The following is a 24,068-nucleotide window of genomic DNA, read 5'->3' as shown; positions in this document are numbered from 1 at the left end:
AAGTTCCCATTGTTTATGATCCTCGGACTATCCCCTGGTCTCGCGCGAAGCCACGCAACCGTTCCCACTTTTCGCGTTTAATGTTATTTGAAAGGATCATTATTTAACGGTAACGATAAATTATAGATCTTTATTAATTCGTGGCTTCGACGAGACTCGCGTAAGTTCCACTAGGATGACTCTGTTCAGAGCGATTTTATCAGGAATTACTATACATATTCATATACTATTCATCCTCTTGATATAAAAATTTATTTGCCGTTCTTGACATCCAAATTCCGCTAGAAGGTTAATTGTTAATAACGGTTTGAGAGACAAAAGATGTATGATTACAGTCACCGAAATTGGTAATTCAGTGACAACTTCGAGAGCAAAATTGGCAATTAATAATATAATAAATTGTTTAAAATGTGGACTCGTCGCGGCAGGTTTCCAGTTAAAAAATAGTATAGTCATTATTGGATGAATATGGCAGTGAGTAACTGTTGAATCACTATTCGTCCGTAGTCTTAGTCATACGTGTAATTTTATATTCAAATCACTGTATGAGAAATTACAAATCTTTGAAGCCCACATTTTTCGATTACGAATTTTGGGACACCCTGAATAGCGGCACAAAGTCACGAACCTACTAGGATGCTAGAAGCAACGTAATTGAAACTTTTTTCTTTCCCATCGATATCTGTACACCAACATTTTTTACTAAATAAAAACTCATGGAAAACGCGGAGAACGTCCTATCCATACGTTTAAAGTTTCCTATTACTACGAACCAGGTTAGGTTCGCGGCATACTGTCGACCGATAAAACCGCATGAAGCATGCTTAGCTTGGGTTTCATTTCGCGGCACAGGTAGGTAAATATGCACGCTAGACCCACGTGAATCATGAGATCACAAAGGCGTGAAAGTCCCGGGGAGAGGACAATGCATGTAACGAACACAGCGCGACTTCTCGACGAGGTGAGTTTCACAGTAAGAGGCGTTGCATCAAAGGGATTTGAAACCGGCCTACGGTCACCGGTGGATCGCGTTACCGATTCTATTACGCATTATATTAAACACCGGGGGAAGAAAAAAAAAAAAGAAGGAAAGTTTTGACATACCGATCGTATCGCGCGCGGTCAACAATAACGCGTCCACGGCGAAACCGATCGTCGTGCGTTCCGGGCTATTAAATGTTCATTAATTTCTTTAACGACCTGCGATAAGCGGCAGCCGATAGCGTTGCTTGCTTCATCAATGTTTTCAACTTCAACCTTTTTGCTTCGATGCAACGATACTATTTCATTTATTCGTGATGTTAACATCTTAATATTTTTCGGACAAATGGTCGCGTTTGAAATATCATACCGTACTTATTTTCCAATCGGACCGTTCGACGAGTATAGAACAGATAATTCCATTCGACGCGAACTTAACCGACGAATAAACATACACTTTTTATTTGTAGCGTCGGGATAAAATGTTCGTCTTTCACACGTATTTATATCCGAAAGCTTCGAATAACTTTTGTCGGCACGAATAAACATCGTCGACGAGCGTCGAACCTAGAACATCAAAGACTCGACGACCGATCGGAAGCATAAAATGTATGCGGATGAAAAAAGATCGAACATTATTGACAATTTCGACTCTTATGCTTCGTTCGAACCGTTACTTGAATCATTTTCTATCTAAATAATATCGAATTTGTGATAACTAGGTAACGATCAGCGTGAAACTTTTTCTTGCTAGTCCGAGACCTAGTTCCTTAGCACGTGGTTATCTTTTATCTACAAACTACGAAAGTATTGAACGATTTGGTTGGATAAATCAAAACAACCGTTATCTGCATGCAGTTTACTCATGTTTAGTAGTACTACATCCTCGCCGTACACGCGTGGACTTGCGCAGGTGATCGACCGGGATGTTGATCCATATTGGAAACTCCCGCAGAATATATCACGCGATCAAAACAAAGGCACTCTTGCAAGGATCTTCTAGGATTCAGTATAAACACGATGCAAAGAGACAGTAAAGCGATGCGAAATTAGTTCCGTAATTGTAAATCGAAATAATCATCGTAATCGTAATTTGTGTGTCGACGTTCGTTGCATTCGACATCGTGCTTTGCGAACGTGTCCTTTTATCGGTGTACTGATCAAATGTCACGAATTCGTTTGTTTCGTACGACCAGCGTCTAATACCACGCGTGCACGCGCATTCGTCGTGTGGGGTTAACGCACGGGAGTCCGCGAGCACCTATCAGCTGTTATGATTCCGGAGATCGTTCCGAAATCTTGACGTGCTCGTGGACTCTCCGGCCGTCAACCTTCGGCTCCTACAGAGTGTTGAATAGTTGATTTGCTAGATGCGTTTTCAAAACTTCGTGTTTAAATATCTCGGGATCGAAGGCTAAAGAAGGGCTGTGAAATTGATCACAGTGGGAGGACATTAAAATTTTTTCACGAATCAAATGAACCGAATAATGAATTAAATAATGAAATATAATGAACAGAATTCACAGAGTTTGTAAAAAGAACTCAGGGCAAAACGTCGAAACGATTCTACAGACAACTAGTCATCGGACTCGGACACCAGATAACGAAAAGTCTAAAATTAACAAGAAAAAGGAAAAAGAAGAAACGAACAACTGCAAGCCTATATGAGAACAATAGTACATTAAAACATCAGCGGCTTTTACGCGAGCTACGAAAAACACCAGATTGTCTTCCAAGAACATACACCGGACATCGTATGCCTATATAAAACAAATTTTAAAAAGACAATACTGTCCATTCATAAAACGCTACACTAAGAAAAGTGTTCTTGTCAATGAATCTGCAGCAACGACTTTGGAAGCCCGAAAGAAAAACTGGTATATGTTAGCATCTTTAGGCTATTATGGTTGGGGTCCAGAGACTAGAACATCGACAATTCTGATACTTTTTGTTTATTTTACAGACCTGTTCCGAGGACGGTAAATTCTATTTGCTGCAATAACTTCGTTGCAGTTAATTATTAATGATCTACCAGACCTTGTAATTTCTCACCGTAGCCTCGCCTATTGTTAGGCTTTCTTATACTTTGAATAAAAAAAGAGTTAAACGGTATCAAGCAGAAGAGCTTTTTACATCAGCGCTCTCTAGCGATTAGATCCCCGACGTGTCTGCTTTTCGTTCATCTCGATCCACCTGGCTTACCATCCTGAGGCTAGTCTGTCGGTTTCTTCCTTAACGACGCACGATTCTCTATCAAATTGAACGTGGTTTTATTCGAACTATCATCAAATGTTCGCGACTTCTTTTTTGAACAATGTTTATTACGTACGTTAAATATATCGTACATAAATAACGAAGAAGTTATTCGAACTAATAATGAAATAATATACGTGTATCATTCTCTGTAGAGTACATCCGTTACACGTTTCATGCGCAAATTACAATCATCTTAAATATATAACGTATAATTATTTATGTGGAAGAATAACATTAATTCTGTATCAAATATAAACTTGTTTTAGCTTGTTTAAAAAACAGGTTATTTTTGCCTTGTATGTTTCATTCGAATTGAATCAATTCAAAAATGGAGGAAATAAGTTTTTTACAGTGAGAGTCACATTGTGCCCTAATTAAGCATGCACTGGTCCCTTTTAAATCGTACTTGTTAATAAAATTAACTGAATCTCTTTTCAATCTTCAGAAAATTCGAAGTCGATAATTATACTCAATAAAATTTGAAAATTCAAGCGTCACGATTTTTGGATGATACGCATTATCGAAATAACCGGCGGTTACGTTTAGCAAACGGTTGGCTAATGTTTGTTGTGAGGTAAGGTTTGTTCCGAGCAATGGTAACAAGCATAGAAATATTCCTTGTCCACTATTTCTGTACATAGAACACTTGACACAGTCTGCATTCCCGTTGGCGACAGTTACCATACGGAGAAAATGTTCGTCAAATCACGCGTAAAACGCATTACGAAAGTAGATACTGCACCGAGCAGACAAAACCGGAAACAATAAGAGAACCGGAAAGCATTTCGAATTGCGAAGGTATAGAATTAACCTTCATCCTTTCATTAATTGACGCTATCGTAAAAAAAAATCAATACAACAAAAGCTAGACAATTTATTTAACAAAATTTTGTATTGGACATAAGGGGACAAATATTTGCGCAATGTTTTCTTTACATTTTTCGCGCAGAATGAAACGATGTGCCGTACAAACTGATTGCTTAGTGTTTTCGCTTTGTCCTTTCCTATTATTGACAATTTGAAACGTATATTAAAAAGTTGTATTGATTTCCCCTTTCAATATCGTTACATCGTTCAAATTTTCGCTCGTTATTTCAGGTAATTTTTCCGTTGAAAATCGATGGTAACGTGTCTTTATCTACTTATAAAATTCGTAACAAATATTACCGCACATTTACGATATGTTTTCTACAGATAATAAATGCGTATACTTCGCGTTGAAAATATAAAATTCGCCAAATCTGAAATCAATTTGTCGTAGAAATAGCAGAATAATAATAATACTCTGAAACCTTGAAAATAGTATCAAATTGGCTTTTAGGACGAATGAGAGTTAAACAAAATTTTTGAAATTAATGCGAATCAAATACCGTTGGAAACCGGTAGAAAATGACGAAAATAAAATAATTATTAATTCTTGCGTTATCTAAAATTGTATAAATCAATAAGTAATACGATAATATGCTCCACGTTCATATTTGGTAGTAGAATAATTAAGAACCGAGGCGTCCGACCTATTGAACTGACATGTCGTTCGCCTTTTATTAGTTAAATCTTACTTGACCGCGGCTACTAAACATACAACACTAGACCATAAGGTTCTCAACCGTGTACGTTTTTCATTGTGCAACTACACGCACGAGAACTTATTATTTATTCCTTTTAAATCGAAACAAATATTAATTGAAATAAAAGAAATCTAATCAAAGAATTCTATTCAGGAAATTATTAAGAACGAAGAGGTGCTAATCAAGAGGTTATAATGTTCAGTTACAATTTATAAGACTTGTAAACCGTTTACAAAACTGTGCCTAATGAAATGACGAACTTGTTAAAGAATTATTTCGAAGAAATCGATAAATGATTTCAATTTGCCGCATCGATACGAGTAATAATTGATAATCCGCCGTTATCGGATCACACCAATTGTTAATAAATACTTTGGAAGCGGATGAATCAAGTGTGCAGTTCGCATCCTTGCGATTCCTAATTATTTTAGATTTCTTCTTAAAAATTCGTCTTGTTGAAATTTTAAAATGATATATATATATAATAATATTATCTATCGCATTCGCAGGAACGAAAATTTTCATTCTTCCGTTCCCCTCGAACACGATATTCCGCGAGTCGAGTTAAAACGGACGCACTGTATATTCGCGGTCGTTCGAGTTACGAGTCCCTCACCGATGCAGTACCAACACGCGGACACTAGTTCGAGCTCAAGAACCTTCCACCCGACGTACTGCTAGTTGGTTGGTTTCGGATTACATTTGGATTCTTGTTATAGGTTACGGAATGAAAAAAACCTAGCGAATTCTAAACAAATGATATATATATTTTACATCTTTAATTCTACGAATATACGTTGAGTATTTATTGCGCGCATACCTTCCACGGTATGTACTTACATTCAATCGTATTACGAAAGAAAGATTTCCACACCATTTATGTACTCATTTTGTTGAAAATATCAAATCAATTTACGATAGACTGAACCATGTGCTATTTAACCATTCTACAGTGTTCATGAAAATTTACACCGACGGAGTTTTGGATCGCGCGGACTCGATTAAAATATACTACGTGCTATAATACAATCATTTCCGGCTTATATAACATGAAAATACATAAGAAAGCAAACGTTTATTAACTACAAAGGTAAACAACGTAACATGATTTTAAAAATTTGAACTTAATTAATCCCTTGAACTTCTTCGATTAAAATCATTTTTTTTAGAAGAAGAAAAGTTATATATTCATCGTGTGCCTGTATTTACTTAAATTCTTGAATATTGATGAGAAATGAACGGAATTAAAAGGACGGAATAACATCCATACTTAACAGGTTGTTACTAGAAATTTGCATCGCGGGTCAGACTCGTCAAAGTACGGCAAAGGGTTAAAAAAAAAAAAAGCTATAAGCCCGAGACTCATCCTGTATCCTATAGACCCGAAAATCATAAAAAAAGTTAAACAATTCCCTTTTACGGAAGGTAGTAAAATTAACCCCTTGTATTGCATATAGTAAAGTATAACATATAAAATAAAGCATTGCATATAGCAAATATTATCAAATTATGTAATTGAAAAGCGGTTAACAAATTATTCGAGTATTAAACTAGGCGAATAATTTATTCGAATAAGCGGATAGAATAATTTATGATAAATAATGAATAATCATAATTCGGACAGAACGTTCAACTAAAAAGGAGTCGTTCGGACAATTATCTTAAAGAAATATTTGTTCGAAACAATTCGAATAATGTCCAACTCTCGTTTGCCGTTTAATACCTAAATGCATTGTATGCAGCAATGTCTACAAGGTATAGTGTGTATACACAAGGGCTGCCAGATTATTATACTCCAAATGTAGACGAACTTTTTCCCTTGAAAAACTTCGATGTTCCCTTTCAGATCAATTTACATATTTACCGTACCTTTGAAATTTTCTTGATCGTGGGCAAGTAAGAAAATGAAAAAGTTAAGATGATCCACTTTACGGGGAAAGGAAAACGTCTTACTCATTTATTTCGAGATAAACGGTATCGCTAAAAACCTTGGATGGTAACAATATCTTATGTGCAACACATCAGACAAAAATAGCTTATGCTCGACCTATATTCGTAATCGGAGCAAAAGGGCTAAATGTAAGAACTATGGTTGCCTCGTCGCAACAATATTAAATGGCTTCGAAAAAAAAGCAAGAAACAATCCGCTATATATGTATCTGCGAAAATGATTGTTCTCCCAAAATGAACGAACGATTGCAATATACTAACGTAATCATTTCACGGCTCAATGACAATAAAAACTTAATATCTCAGTACCAGATTTTTTCAGAATTTTTACTAAATAACAGTTGTTCACATATTGTATTCAAATCGTTAAACTAATTTTCTTGATATCCCGGAAATCGATAGAAAAGATTTATCAGAACCTAATTTATTATAATAATTTCTTTAACGCGTTTCCAGCTAGTATACTTTTTCCTATAAAATACTAAAAGTCTGCGAAACAAAGAAAATTTTGAAATTTCATAACAAATAATTTCTATGCATTACTATATAGTAACTATTATTAAGAGAAACACATCAATATTACACGTAAATTAGAAAGAGTTCAAATACTTATATGCCATGAAAATTCTATCCTTTTTAATATTTTAAAAATTATGTAGGTATACATACTATATCAAAAATTTGTATCGAATGTATTTAAATCAAATATTTTTACATTTATATACTCTACTTTAATAGAGTATTATATTTACTATTTATTATATATATTTATTATTTATATGTTTATATACTCTACGTAAATATATATAGGGAGAGAGAGAGAGGACTTTTCTTTTCAACGAATATTTATTTAAATATATGGCGTTAGCCACTGTATGTATACAACGCAACTATTTCGGAGGCGTTGGAATACGAGCTTACCCTTGACCGCGACCGTGGACATTAACGAAAATGACAAATGCACACGAGTATATAAGAACCCCCCGAGAATCCAGGTATCCACACTGTGACACTGCGATCCAGAAGGAAAGCATATACAGAAAGTAACCGAGTGAGCAAATCAAAAGCTAGACTCCGGTAAGTACGGATATGTCAAATTTAATATCCCGATACGTATCGATCTCGCGAATAATGTGCCTTTATTTTTCTCCAGGATATGGACAAAGTGGAGTGCAGCAGCGCCTTCATACAAGGTATGGGCGGCTATATTAAGATCGGCAATTTATCAATGGGCCGGGTGGAAATTGGCGAGATGCAGTTCGGCAGCGTAAAAATGGGCAACGTGAAAGTCAATAACGTGAGAATCACCGACATAGAAACATGTGGCTTGAAGGTTGCCGATGTAAAGGTTGGCAAAGTGACGGTCGCCGACGTGTACATCGGCGACGTTGAGACCGCCAGGTTGAAAATCGGCGACGTAAACATCGGCGACGTGGACATCGGCGAAATTGAAGTCGGCGACTTGAGAGTCGGCGACGTAGAAATGGGCAACTTGGATGTCGGTGAAGTGAAAATCGGCTACAAGAAACCAATCACTGTATAGTGATCGTGGAAAGCGCGTACGTATACAGCATGCATACATGTCGAATCTTTAAAAATACGGACGCGCAGATGTTTGATTTTGTTTAATAAATGAAGTGATTCGACGGAAATAAATGAAACCAGAAACTGATTATTAGACTGCGGATCTTTGTGCAGAATGAAAATTGTCTATATCAGTTGCGACGATCTAAGATACGGACCCTCCTGCAACGAACAGAAGGATTTCAATGAATTGGGAATAATGGTAGAATATTATTCAATTTTTCTCGTGTCTTCGTTATCTGCTTAATTCGGCTAGTTAGTTTGATCATAAATGCATAAAATCCGCGGTCTACTGGTGACTAACATATTATTACCACTATCACCTGATCAATTTATTTTATAAATTACAACAATTTCATTTCAGAAAAACAAACGCCACGTGCATAGATTATAGGGTTATTTATCGATGTTGAAAAATAATTATCTATATCTAGAAAATGTCCTGCGTATACTATAGCTGTCCATAGTATTTTACCGTTAGACCGTTAAATCTTTTTCTGTGTACGTTCGACGTACACATTATAAAAAGTCAACGTTCGTCATTTGAATAATGTCAGTTCAAAAAAAATCTCCAGCATATTATTATCCTTTCGATGCGTTCGCATGTATAGTTGTTGGTATTTGGGTACGTACAGTGAATCGTATTAATATTCGGACATCATTTAAAACAAAGGTCTTTTAATTGACCAAACGACTTGAATTCTCTTACAATACTAGACTGTTTAATTTACTAGACAACAAGCGCAACAATTACAATTGTTTGAACAGGCAAAGAAAATTATATACTAATGAACGTTAAATGAAAAAATATATCTGAAATTTAAGCGAATTTTATGGACACAATAGTCTATTTTTTTGTTTTCAAAGGCATCATTTTTATATTTTTTCGTCTTTATTTGCCACAGACACGTTGCACTTTATATCAGGAATTTAGAATATTATTTCAATAAATTCAATACCTTGCATTTAATAATGCTGCTTTTTAAATATAAGGAAACTTATTATAAGGGCGCGGTAACCAGGAGATGGCATAGTAATCGACACACTTACCGTAGGTAAAAATACAATATCGGTGTTTTCATATACCAGTACAATGTCGTACCGGTATTACAGTTTCTATAAAGTTTACAAAGATACAACTGGAAAATAGCGATGTAATACCGATATCTACGATAGCTGCGGCCATTCATAGAAACCGTTAAAATTGTCGAAAATCATGAAAAGCTCTACTTTTTACAATTTTCAATTGTTTGTAGCTCGTAACACCCGCTAAACTGATTTCGTTGACACTTTCAGCATGCATACAAATTACAAACACGTTCATTTTTTTTCTATCAGTCCAACCAAATGTAATTTTTACAAAAATATTTTCTACTCTTTGTCTAATAAGAAAACTTAACATCTCCAAAGAATAATTCGACCGACTTGGTTCAATTTAAACAAAAGTAATTGTGTTTGAAACTGTGCCCGAATATTATTAACGTTACTCACACTGTAAATCGTGAAGTTGGACAATTTTTAGTTTAGTAACGTCCCTCGACAGTCTGGAGCTTGTGTGTGTGTGCGCGTGTGTCTGTCCTCTAGTTGTCTAGTTAACAAGTTTGGACCTCGCTTGATTCGCGAGTGCACTCCTTGGCTCCCTGAGACGTTCTAGTAGCTAGTACAGATTGGAACGAGATTTCGTGTACCGCGCCGAGTATGCGCGCAGAGTATGCGCGACCAAGATTCAGGACCGTAACCCGAGGTGTCCGGAGATACTCGATACCAATTCTCTGAAAGAATCGAAGGGGGTTCAGAATTTGGGGAATCTAAAACGGACCGGTGAACCTTAGAGACCTGAAAGACTTTGAAGCGAAAAAGTCGCAGAACTCCGCGAAGATACGATAGCAACAACGGTACGTTAACGCCATTTCAAACGGAATAACTTATTTAGAATTGTTTTCAAAAATTAAATGGGATGATAAAATTATAAGAACGAAGTAGTATTACAATTAAACAAAAACTCGAAACTTTTCGCAAATGTGGTGCAAAGTTGGCTTTTAAACGGATGTTTTTTTCGTATAAAATAACTCAGATCGGACGTAAACTGTATTGTAAATTTCTTATCACTTCTGAGAGGAAAGCTAGCAAACTATGAAAATTAATTATCGAGTAAGTAGTATTATGTATTATTGAGAGGCGATGTTCGAAATCGTTTCGAAAAAGAAAGTGAATAAAGTGTGTAAGAACGAGTGAGGTAGAGCGCATCGATAATCCATAAGCGTAGACATTTGTCCATTGCTACAGGAACAATTGATAGAGTATATCGGCACAATGATCCTACGACAATGGCAATAGGCCCCGTCAAGACGACAGACAGAAACCAGGAAGGCAGGGTCAGACGGAACCTTCGTTTGTTCCCTTTACCCCGCAGAAACCCCGGAGGACTTCTCGTCAGCTCGCAACAATACACGCGGGACGATAACGCAAAAGTAATAATATAATATCGAGCTAAAGATGATTCATAATTTATGTATGTATGGGAAGTAATGGCAATCGTACAATATAATCTAGTAAAATTAATACATCAATTCGAAAATTATTTGTGGTCCAGTAATCAAATAAAGCCATCGAAAGTTAATACTCGATATAATATATCTATTAATATATCGATAGCATAGACGAAATTTACGTAGGAACGATATTGAAATTAAAATATTTTCCAAAGAAATAATTTTTAATGAATTAATATGTTTTTAATTGAAATTCCATGGTGCAACAAATCGCGCATTAGAAATTCTATAATTCCATCTGAAAAAAACTAATGGTGATTTTCGTGTGTTCGTCAGGGTTGTGTAATATACAAATAAAACAGCATCTCTGGATTATGTCTACCTCGAAATAGAAAAAGTTTCGTACGAAATATTTTTTCAAGTACCGAATAGTTCTCGAGATAATCGAAATGCATACATGCGCTCAGAATCTACACCAATAACTTGCCTTAAACGCATATACAATATACATCCATAGCATTCAAAGAGTTAAATCATATTTAATTTAATATTTCATTTTTTTGCATTACTTTAACTCAAAGCTTTTTTTTATGTTATTCCATTTTTCAGAACTTTTCAATAGTTGAAGAAGTTTTGGAAATTTTAAGGTCGCCTTTATCGTCTTCAACGGGCTCATGCGTATTTTTAAAAAATTATTCGATTGGAAGTTTTTATTTTTTTAACTTGGAATTTATCAACCGACTACTTCTGTTAATAATGTTCTTTTGTATTTTGAAAAATAAAGAGATATTCAAGTGTTAATTCTTAATAGTCCATCTACTGTACACAAGAATACACGTATTTCTATCGATGAGAAATGTTATTGTACCAATTTTTCACGAATAAGCTGGAAATTATACTATTTAAACAATAACATCCGGTCTCGCTCATCCATTGTTATATTTACTGACTACAGTTGCAATTAATCAAGTATACATACATATACTACATATGTACATGTGTATAGCCACACGTATATTCATGTATCGAAAGACAAGAAAACAATGGGGATCAAACATCTGCATGTTTCGCTTACCAAGCAATATTACATTAGTGTGTTACTCGTGCCTAAGGAAAAAAATTATTGGATTAACTTAAATGGGAATGGTGAAACTGACAAGTGGCGCGGAACGCATACCACCCTTACGAGAATGCACAGAATCTCTACTTTGAGTTTATCGTCGATGTCGGTAATTTTTGTTCTTTTTTTTTGTTTTAATATCCTTTTTAATCTATCTTTAGGATTTGTAAAGAAAACTATAAATAAGGTTGTAAAATAAAAGATTTACAAATTTTAATACTGTTAATAGCACTATTTCCAGCATTTCGAACGGGTGCACCTAGCGTTTATGATATCAGAGCATTGCTGCACAATGTAATCGTATCACAGTTTTAAAAATCTAGAAATAATGTTTTAATTAAGCTTTTTCTGGAAATTATCTCATGACTTTAGAGGTCAGTATAAAGCCATAGACATCTATTTATCAAATTTTTCGAATAGAAAAATATTTTCCATTCTGCATTTGTTTAATTACTACCAATAAAATAATAGTAACATTAATCATAGAAATGAAACCAAACACGCGTGGACTCGTGCAATTTCAAAAACATAGTAAACACTCGATATGAAATACATCGCGGATTTTTCTAGGCGATATTCACAATTATCGGATAGCCAATCGCATGCACGCTCTTCTAGCCGCTCATATACATGTATGGGTGTGTGTGTTTGTGCCCCGTGCGAACTCAAGATGTACAGGGACTCGTTTGAAGGGCTCCTACTTGTCGCGCGGCCATTATACTTTGTACTTACTCGAAACTATATTTGTACAGAGATTAAAATATTTAAAATACCATTATATACCACCAAATACATAATACTTTTATATTTACCTTTCCTTCTTTCAATGAACTATTGAAATTACATTTCCTTAAGATAACTAAACGAGACTGAACAAACAATTTGATGCATATATTCAGCAATATTTATTTGTATTTCAATTTAATAAAAATTATTGATGCACGTACAGCGATCTTTAATATTTATTTATTAGTTAGAATGGATCTTGACACACGCACAAAGTGTATTACAGAGTGGTGTATAGTGAACTTTTTCGTATTTGAAGGGTGAAAAATAATTCTCGTAAATTTTAAAATAAACGAACATGCGACAACTAGATTGCGGATCTTAAAATGAAAATTCGGGATTAACAAGGTGTCTTAATTCATTTTCAATTATGATAATCAGTTTACAACAATTTTATAAAAATAATACGATCAATTTGAACCTTTGCGTTGTTTCCCGATTACTAGCAACGACGCGTTGTGAAAGTACCAAAGAAAGCCGATTGTATCTTTCACAGGCAGAGAACGTGAAGATAAGTGACAAGGATGATGTAGACGGTACAGATGTTTACTACTATCTGTAGGCGTCCTCAACAGTTAATAACATATAAATAATTTGTGCAAACATAAAGCAAAGATTCTATCAACATGTATAATCCAAAGTATGAATACTACTGTATACACTATACATGCAGACACATCGAATACATAACCATTTACAATGTCAATAAATGCATATACATTCCTTTAATTCCTTTTACTCTGCTTGTTAATTTTCGAATACTAGGATTTTGGTCCATTTCTATCGAATATTGTAAAATCGTCAACTAATTGTCGAACGCGTCATCTCTGAAATTCTGACAAACCATTAGCTACTTATATAAGGGTTAACTAGGATCAAGTTCAATCAAATACGAATGTAGAAAAGGATAATGGGTAAATTTACTTAAAGCAACGGGCGTTCTATCGAGATTTATTACGTAGCTTGTAGAGGGTGTAAATGTATGAACGATCGTGATTTCGAGGTACGAGTTTACACCTCCAGATTAATATTAATGCAGAAAGCATTTTATAAAATTCTCTACACGGCTCAAAATTATTCGTAAATTTACGTTTATCGGTTTACGTATTATCTATATATTTCCTGTATTCCTTATTCAATTGTTTTAATAAACTAACATTAATATAGCAATATTTTGAAAATTATTCTAATGTTTTTGAAATTCTATTTTCATTATCGATAATCGTCACGGAAATTCGATTAAGACAGTCATAACTGTTATTGACGAGAAAAACACTATTCCAGTTGCTTAAAACAGTTATCCATGAGAAAATTGATTTGGTTTGTTTATAGAGTTATCGATAACGGAAATTCTATTTAAGTCGCCCGCAATAGTTATAGATGAAAGAAATTGTATTTTAATCATATATTATACACGGTCGTTCATAAACACGTATCAATGTTTCAGAGTAGTGGTGTCAAACGGAATACAATAAACCAGTGTGTTGGTGGCGGTAGGGGAGCATTGCCAGTTGGCTTGGGAAAGGGTTTGCTTAGCAACGCAACTAACGGGTGGGGAAACCGTCGCACGCACAGTGCCTTCGCATTCGTATAACGTCTATACGCGCGTCGACCCCCCCTACCGTTGGTTGCGTTGCGAAGCAAACCCCTTCCTAAGTTGAGTCGCAGCGCTACCCTACCGCCACCATCACCGGTCACGTGGTTTTTTGTATTCCGTCTAATACGATTGGACGATAAATTTACACAACAAAATAAGTTAAAAATGTCTAATGATCATATATGTCCGATATACCTTAAATCTTCATTATGGATCTCTTAATTCATTGCTAATTGAAGAAAGTTTTTCTCAATTCAGAAGAATGTGCACCATTGTGAATTGTATAAATTCCACAACACTAACTTATTACCTAGTAGTGTATACATTGAATTTTATATTAAAAATATGTTATAACTATTTTTAGCGCTATTTAAAATTATATAAAATTTAAATATCTATTAATTATCTATAAAATATCTATAAATATCTATTAATATTTTTCAAAAATTTATCAAAGGAAAATTACACTCACCATTAAGTGTTACGAAAAACTACAATTAATTCCCATCGTCGAAAATTATTTATTATAAAAGTGTCCGAAATAGAATTTCCATCATTAGTTGCGATCATTGACAACAAAACAAATTTTCGGTTAATTGTAATTGTTATTCATAAATAAAAAGCGAAACCTCTTAGTCGTGTCAATTTTTTAATAATTTTTCTTACATTTTCCAATTACTATCTTCAACTTGAATATGATAAAAAATTTTTGATGAAAAGTTTTTTAATGACTGTTATTTAATAACAACTAATTGATTTACTATCAAAAGGTGTACGATAAAAGAAAAGTATTGTTCTCTTTCCTTAGAAATCTAACAATTATAAAATATACAAGATATTATTAAAACCTAACATATATAATTGGGAATATAAATTTATATCAGCGAATACAACGCGTAGAGGACAAATATTTTCCATATAGCGAATAAAAGAACGTGTCCACATTATTATCTAATTTACCAAACATTTAAAAGCATTGTTTGAAAATGATCCCATATAAATTCCACCTAGTACGAGTCACAGATGAGTCATGGTTTATCTTAAAACATTTTCGTCGGATATTTTTGTGAACCGCACAAAGCTTACAGTGGGCGAAAACCACTTTAAATGGGGTACACCAATTGAAAAATTATTTTCCCGTCTATCGTGTGAGCAGATATTAATACTTAGACTCGCTTCAAATTTGTCAGAAGCAAGATTCAATCGCTACGGAATCTTACTCAACGTATTACTATCAAATTAGAACCGATAGAGCTGTCTTACTACACTCGAGTCAAGAAAAAAGACAAACGCATCTTTGGAGTATTCATCGTATCGGTTGTTTTCTCGCAACATCAAGCAGTCATTTAATAGATAATATTACATCCCAAGCGGTTTCGTAATTATTTTATAAAAACAAATTGATAGATTCATAAGCTTGTTTTAACGAAAACTAAATATCGTAAATGTAAATGGTTTTACGTAGTCACACAATTTAGGAACCACAAACTAGCTCTACAAGTTTCGTTCAAGCCAAAGGTTCTATATTACAGTAATGAATATCCAAAGCACGTAGGTAGATGGACAAGATATAAAAGTGAGTACACGTAAGATCAATGTGAGCCTCACGCTAACTGTACTAATTTTAGAACAGATTCTCCCGATCGTAAATCATTTACTTACTGATATAGATTAACGATGACACATAGCTCCGAAGCGAGTTTCAATTTAAAAAAAAAAAAAAAAAAATGATTTGTTATACATATTTTATACGTGAACACGTACGCGTGTGCGTGCATATTTTTTCATCCCATATAACTTTGCAAAATTACCATAATGTCAAGTGAGACGATATTAGACGTTATAAAATCGTACCGCGATAATTTCTCCTATGGGAAAATCGATCCATTCAATCGGCGGTCCACAAAGTAACGGTGAACGATAATAATAAAGCGGCTTTTAATATCTTAACAGTTTTCTAAAAACGCTCACCTCGCATTTTTACACGCTGTCGAGCCCAAGAAATCTATGCATAATCGTGAGACAGATACGCATACAATGGCAACGCCGTTTAGAACGTTGAAAACAGATTTAACCATTGTAAGTTGTTAGACGACAAACATATTGTGTTGCTCTTGTTGAATAATTATACCATTAGAACGAAAAAGCTTGCAAAAACATGATAAAAGAATTCTGATAGCTGCTCGCGTTAAGTCGAGCAACGAATAAAAATATTGCAGACGACATAACCTATCGGCGATCGTGCCGGCATACTTTGCTAAAGCGAGAAAGAGTAACGTATAACATCTGCTTGCAACGAAGAAAAAGCAAAATGAAAAAAAAAAACACGATACACCAATCGCAGATATCAAAAAAGTGAGTACACGCCTGTGGCTATATTATCGCAATTGATAAACGCCTCCGAGTATAATACGATCCTTTGATGTTCATCTAGTTTCAATTAGGGAATTAATCACAGCTAGCACAAGTGCCGGAGTACTTCCCTTATAATCATAATAAATGAATAAATAAATGACAAATACAATGTTCGCAAATGTCTATATCATAATAATTAATAATAAAATTGTTCGTTATTAATCATTACATTTGAACTATTCGACTTAATATGTAATGGCCGAATATGTACATCTAAGGATCGTTTACGACGAAGAAGCAACGATTAAAAACTTTTTTAATGGAATTCCTCGCGGATGCTTTAACGTATGTACTCGTAAATACTAATGTATTCGTCAAAGTAACCGATGTACTCGTTAAAGTAAGTAATGTACTCGTTAATAAGTTTAAATTGGTGCAGATACAGTATGAAAAGGTAATCAGATCGCAACGCACGCTAGCTGTTCTAGGAACCAATTAAACTTTCATCGTTTCTCAATATTCTGCATGCTAAATTTAATTTGAAGTAATTTTAAAAGTATCACACGCCCGGCCATTTAAATTTATGGACAACGGGCGAAGTGCGTTACGCGCAGGACTTGAAAGAAATTCAAATTTGATTGCGTATTAAATACATAGTTTGCCTATTCACCGGTTACAATCAACAAAGAATATGTCGATAAAATAATCATTCGCTTCTAACTAGGTTGCGGCTGTTTACGTAATTACAACCTATCCAATTACATACTAAAAACATATGTAAAACGCAATAGAATAGTCACGTATTATACTACACATAAACATACATACAGGTGCACGTTCTATGCATGATCCGTGTAACTAATCTCAAAATTGAGATAATTATAAATCGAAACGATTGCATATAGATGGAGAGATTACTTGCGAAAGACACGTCGGATCTAGATAAAATTTTGGAAAATTCGCTGAACGTGTAATCTCTACGCGAAATAACCTGTAGGAGGGACTAGGCAGTTTCGAAAGCCACGCATGACTTTCTTCCACCCGGTGAACACTAACAATAAGACTGTGGTCATTGGAGTTGAAGAGAGACGAAAAACTGCGAGGTTTCGATAAACGCAGCGACGTGTATAGGGGCCGGTAGGAAGTTCTAGTATCGTGTAACAGTATGGTCGAGAGCTGTCAAGCGCACGCCAGCTATATAGATTGAGGCAACCACACTCTCCGATCGGTCTTAGATATAGAACACGAACGGCGATCTCGCCGAGAGGCACGAGATTCGCAGGCTGCGTGAATGAAACCATGGAACACGGTATTAACGAAAAAAACTTGATCGCTGGTATAATAAAAAAGGAAATCGGCGGCGGCCGGAACGGCGACGGGCGGCACACCCGATGTTTTGATAGGAGCCGGGACCGGGACCGGGACCGGGACCGGGACCGGGACCAAGCCGGACGATACCGATACCGATACAGATACCGGCACCGAGAGACCGAGACAGATAGCGTTTCGCGATACGCCGGCATATTAGAGTGTAGTTATCGGAAAAAATGATATCACGTTCTAAGAAACGTTACGTATAGGTTACCGATTAAGATACGACTTACCCAATAATAGCAACTTGAGTTCCCGCCTGGCATCGCGCTTATCCTTTCGTAGTTGCCGCTCAATCTCTTGATTGATACGTTTCTGCTCCTTTGCCTCTTCCGACAGGCAGCACGCCATGGCTCAGGACGGCAGGATCCTCGGATGGAGGAGGAACAGAGAAGAAAAATGAGAAGGAAGAGGAAGAGGTGGAGGTGGAGGAGGAGGAGGAGGAAAAGGAGAAGGGAGAGGGAGGGAGGAAGGGAGAGAGGGAACGAGCGATTTACGGTGGTGGCGAGTGATTGCTGAGCGACGAGGTTTGTCGTACACAACAGCGGGCTCGATGGGCACGGTATCGTCGGTGTCGGTATTACCTTGCCACCGCGAACAAGCGACGATGCCTCGTCGCCGCCCTCGTGGTTTCTCTTCTTCCTTCCCTCTCGTCCTGGCAAAGGCAAACGCAAACGCAAACGCAAAGGCAAAGACAAACGCAAACGCAAACGAAACTCTTTCCGACTTACTGCACCAGCACTACAGTCACTAGCACGCTTCACAACCACTTGTCCACGACGACGACGACGGCGACGACGACGACGACAGCTAGGGCTACGACGACGACGACGGCGACGGCGACGTAAACGTGGATGTGATCCCCGTATTCTCAACGACGTCGGTACACGCGGCGACGGAGCACTCCTGGCAGGGCTCGACGACGCCAGCGACACATCAACACATGTACGCACAACCACGAACCTCGGCCGGTGGCTTGTCTGCTCTCGTCTCGTTTCGTCTCTTCTGTTCTCTTCTGTTCCGTTTTGCTCTGCACTGTTCTCTTCCCTGCTCTATTCCCTTCTCTTTTCTTCTCCTCTCGTCTACGCTCTTCCCTTCTGGCCTATTCTTCGAGCGAATTTCTACTTGCTATCCGTATCCTTTGTTCCTTTCCACGAGCCACGGGATTCACACACGCGCGTACTACAACGTAACATGGAAAAAACACACTCGCGAGAGACAAGTCGAGAAAGCGGTAGAGACACGCGCACACACGTCTCCTCCAGCCTTGTTTGCTAGCGCCGCGCGATTTCGGCGATCGTCTGTTCGGTCAGAGAGAAACTTCGCGAGTGCGAGGTCCGTTAGATCGAGATCTAAAGAGTCCCGTGCGTACTCCGTCGAATCTCGATCGTCGGTCCCTAGGTCCCTCGCTGTACCCGCGTACCACTCGCGAGAGAGCTCTCGGACGGCTCGTTCACTCGTTTACTCGGTCCCCGGCGCGGTTGGGTGTGGTAACCACCCGGTTCTCTATCTCTTTCCTTCTCTCTCCTTTTCTCCCTTGCCCCCTTAACCCCCTCGCCACCCCGTCGCACACTCTCTCGTTCACTCTATCGCTGGGCTGTCTCTCCGCCTGTCCCTGTCCCGCACGGTGTCTCTCTTGCCCCCTCCTCGGTCACTTCGCTGCTCGTCTCGCTCCAGCTCTTGCCCTCGCTGCTTCTCTCTTTTTTCCTTCGATTCGCACTGCCGGTCCTTGTCCCTCCTGCACCGTGCCTGCCGCTCGCTCGCTCGCTTGCTCGCCGCTCGCCTGCTCGGCCGCTCGATCTATCCTATTCTTTCTTGTATCGCACACGCGAGACAAGATACGTTTCTCACACCGAATATATGCGCGCATACGCGCAACGTGTACGCAACGTATGGTGAATCGACAGAGCCTGAAGACGGCTACGTAGAAAGAACGAACGAACGAACCGGGAACGAGAGGATAGAAGACGATGACGAGGTCGTCTGCTGTTATTGCTTGCTGCTGCACACGAGCGCCCACACCTCGAACGGAGTAACTCCTCCTGCGACTCGCGCCGCGCCCGCACGGTACGCAGCCTTTTATCAACCCTCGGTCGCTCGAGAATCCTGTTAGACCAAACCAGATTGGCGAAGCCCCAACACGGTAGGTCGTCGGATAGCGGCCTGTATGCGCGGGGCGCGCACGTGTCCGCTAACGAGATTAAAATCGTCGAGAAAGAGGAGGTGCGGCCGCCACCCGCCAGGGAGGAGGCACGGAGAACGTAACAGCGCCGCGCCGAGGATATAGGTTATACGCTCCGCTCTGCTCTGCTCTGCTATGCTCCGGCTATGCTCTGTTCTCCTCTGCACCGAGCCTCTCTGTTAGACCGACCGATTCTGACAGCTCGCAGCGACACACGGCTCTGCCGCTGCCGTTGCCGTCGTCGCGCCGCGCCGCGCCGTTGCGAGCAATAGCAGCCGTGCGAGCTCTTTGATACGCAAGATCGTAAACGTGCTAGCCTTATTGTTAAGTAAAGGAACAAGTAACAACATAATGTGTAGTCACCTTCTACCTTAGTCAATTGCATCGTCGATACTAAATCGTTTCTCTTTTTACTTACCTATATCTAGGTGTCAGTATACATATGTAGTCAAATACAGTATACATATGTAATTCGAAGAACGATTTTAACGAAAATAAGAAACACAAAAATTGTTAACAATAGCTGTTCTCGTACATGTCTGTACGGATTTCAATTAAACGGAATCTCAAACACGTACGGCTAAGTTGAATTCTATTTATATAAGGTTATTTATATAATAAGCATTATTGATAAAAGTGAAATCATGTTTTTATTTAATAATGCATGGCATAGTTCTTATTTTATTTTTAACCTTGAGATTATCTAACGGAAAAATAACTTTCTATTGCGTGCGAATAGTTTTCATTTATAGTTGTTGCAGTTGGATATCACTTTGTGCAACGTCTTTTAGCGGCGTCCAAACATTTGAAGATAAGGTGGAACAATATTTTGTTTTAAGTTTAATTATCGACGATTAAAATTAGATTCATTTACTTTTTATTTCTTATGACAGAGATGTACTTTACTCGGATGTATTCACAACAAATTTTGTAGTATGCAGAAATATCGCAAAAACCGATTTTATGCATCGAGCACAATTAATAAGTACATGCCTACATATATATATTCTTGATTAATTCTATGCAAAATAAGCAATATCGGTTAAACGAATAATACTTTCTCGGACAGTCTGATTATTAATTGTTAATGTATGCATTCGTTCATGTGGTATGTTATCTTGAATAGTCTATAGAATGATCACGAACCATATAGACGACACAGTACTGAATGAACGAATACTGGCTATTCGAACGTATTATTTAAATCTGAATATCTACGATTTTCAAATTTTCGTAAAATTGAAAAAGAACGGAGTATTTGTTCGGTTTTTCTTTTAATCTTTTCTTTCAAGAGTATAATGGTCATTATACTAAAGATGTAAAAAATGTTTCAGACGAACCCCGTCGTATAATACCAAAGAGAGTACGTTATGATGATAATTTCTTTGACTTTGATATGACCTTGGAGGACCCTGGGAACGCCACGTAGAAATTTTTAAATGGAACTATATATTTTTTATTACATATTCTTATACCTGTCCCGGAATCATTTCAGAACACTACCTGCACATTATTTTGCATAACCAGTCATCGAGTTATTAACCTTCAAATTCGGCGTGCCACCGGAATTAGCATTACCTGATGTACCTACACCTCGAACATCATATTTGGTCGGACTTTGTACAACATGTTTGGTATACACAGAACCGATTTTATGCATGCGCGTTCTTTACCTCCATATTAATAATTTCCTTGCTTTTGGCAATGTATTTTATAGTGTACCTTGTAAAATCTTTACATACAATTAATTTTTCTGTTATATAACGTTAAAAATATATCGTTTCGTTAAGGCTTTGTATTGCTATCAGTAAGAACATAAAAGTTACTTCCAGTTTATAATTGTTAATACAACTGTATGGACATCAATTAATTTACGAAAACCTAACCCATAGTGGCTTCCCGGTGATGAAATAGACATTGGCTGGTCCACGCATTTCCGTACCAAACATTAAAATCTAATAAACCTTCGGCCACGCAAAGCCGCTCAGGCCTCGACACGTAACAGCTTCAAGAAGGAATCACGATTAAGGCGGCATTTCATAATAAATATTTTTTCAAATACCATAAAAATTTCTTCAATACCCCAAAAATTTCAATACCAGTTTTCTTTATTTAAAGTCGTTTCTATTTTTACTATTTCATTGCGCAAGAAAGATAGCTCAACAAAAGACGTTAATGTTAAAAGACTTTCTTTTTACTTTTCGATAAATATTCACGAACTTCATAGAAATGCATCGCACGCGATTTGAAAAGTCCTTTTTGTCCATCACCCGCGCACCCTCAATTTTTCCAAATATTTTCAAAGAAAACTTAGAAATAAAATATATTTATATACTGTGGAAATTATAGTTGTACACATAGAGATTAAACAGTGTTTCAGAAGACTGGGTAACCGTTTAACATCTATTCTGAAGATTAGAAGTAGAACAAAATAGCACTCCATAAAGCGATAAAGTACTTCTTTCGTCGGAAACTGTGAAAACAAGTGGAAACACAAATTTTTGTTCAATTGACAGAATAAAATATTACGCTTGATGTGACATTCCTAGTGATTCTCAACACCAGCGATCGCTCCGTATTTACCACGGTGCAACGCAGCTGTTTATACATGTAGAAAGATATTATACGAGAGTGTACAGGGTGGTCCACCAAGATCTGCTACTTAAATTACATTGACAACCATTTTTTCCATAAAAAAGTATTTCTATACAGTGATATTGTAAAGTAATGCAGAAAAGATAGAAATGGTTTTAATTTGTACCAAAGTTTAAAGAAACTCAAGGAAGAGATTATTGGATTAAATCAGATATTTCAATTTAGATCACTATAAAAAAACACTAACGATACATATTTTTATATTTTTAATATGAATCCTGTAATAGGGTCAGATTTTAGAACACGTTCGTGTTTTCGTGTCCAAACTGAATCGAACGAATTCCATTTTTAATTAAAACAATTGCAAAAGCGTGAATGAAACACACACATGGAGATATGGACAGGTATGAGAATATGAACCGAGCTCCTGGAAGGGCACAGAATTATGGTCAAAAACACCATTTTTCATTTCATTAAAACGTTATTAAATTACTAATTTTTTATTACGGAGGGGAATTTGTTTAAAATAAAGATTGTCTGAAAAATCAAAATATATTTTTAGTGCGTCAAATGAAATTTCTTTGAAACGTGTATCGTCTGGTAAACAACCGCTCACCAAACGATTATTGTTAGTTTGTTTTTTACAACGCCCACATATTCATACAAATATTTTTCACAAGCTTATTTATAGATTTTCTTGCTGTCGATGCGTAATAGTTTGTTCTTTAAAATCAGAAGTTAAATCTAAGTCCGCTCGCATTCCTTGATTGCTATCAGGAACTGCTGCATGTACTTTCTCTGTATAAATCTGGCATTTCAGGACACAACGCGTAATACTATCGCATAGGGTCCATATTTTTGAACGAAATGTTGATGATTTGCTCGAAATATACTGTTTGAAAGGACTATCACATCTAAATCCGACTAATTGTTGATCTACTGTTACGCTGACATCGCGATTTATTTAGGTTGCATAAAAATATCATAGACACGTGATTTAAAAAGAATCGGATACATGTCTTTTTGTATTTCGAGTAGAGAGCACGACTACCTTTTTAATGCGCGAGTGTTTTCAAGATTATTTCAGTGCCATGTTCATAACATAAACCTATCGTATTTAAATTAAATAACCGTGACCGATGGGCTCGGCTGCATCGCGCGATCTTACTTCTTATTTATCACTGTTTTTCATTAATAACTCGTAAACAAAACTGTCGATCACATTTGTCCT

At 36.8% G+C, this 24,068-nt stretch overlaps 2 protein-coding genes across 9 annotated transcripts in view; one reads left to right on the top strand and one right to left on the bottom strand.

Annotated features, from left to right (window-relative positions):
• The window catches only part of Galphaq (G protein alpha q subunit), a 49,656-nt gene extending 29,383 nt beyond the window's left edge, over positions 1–20,273 (bottom strand). For 3 of the 8 annotated variants that reach the window (XM_078191325.1, XM_078191321.1, XM_078191326.1), the window contains exon 1: positions 18,294–20,271. In XM_078191325.1, coding sequence (XP_078047451.1) covers positions 18,294–18,411 — 118 coding nt within the window. In that variant the 5' untranslated portion in view covers positions 18,412–20,271. Of the gene's footprint in view, positions 1–18,293 lie in introns of all 8 variants that reach the window. The other 5 variants (XM_078191328.1, XM_078191322.1, XM_078191324.1 and 2 more) reach the window with 3 other exon arrangements.
• Positions 7,672–8,317, top strand: LOC144475419 (uncharacterized). Its single transcript, XM_078191330.1, has 2 exons — positions 7,672–7,832; positions 7,909–8,317. Exon 2 carries the CDS (start codon positions 7,912–7,914, stop codon positions 8,296–8,298), a length of 387 nt encoding a protein of 128 aa, XP_078047456.1. The 5' UTR covers positions 7,672–7,832; positions 7,909–7,911; the 3' UTR covers positions 8,299–8,317.
• Positions 20,274–24,068: the final 3,795 nt, after the last annotated feature.

This window comes from Augochlora pura, chromosome 9, assembly GCF_028453695.1.
Source record: "Augochlora pura isolate Apur16 chromosome 9, APUR_v2.2.1, whole genome shotgun sequence".
Classification (NCBI taxonomy): domain Eukaryota; kingdom Metazoa; phylum Arthropoda; class Insecta; order Hymenoptera; family Halictidae; genus Augochlora; species Augochlora pura.
Note: the sequence above shows the minus strand (reverse complement) of the source record. Positions and strands in the feature narration are given on the sequence as shown.

What these genes read in the sequence shown, in the direction of transcription:
- LOC144475419 (XM_078191330.1), top strand. Translation starts at nt 7,912, where the DNA reads ATGGACAAAGTGGAGTGCAGCAGCGCCTTCATACAAGGTATGGGCGGC.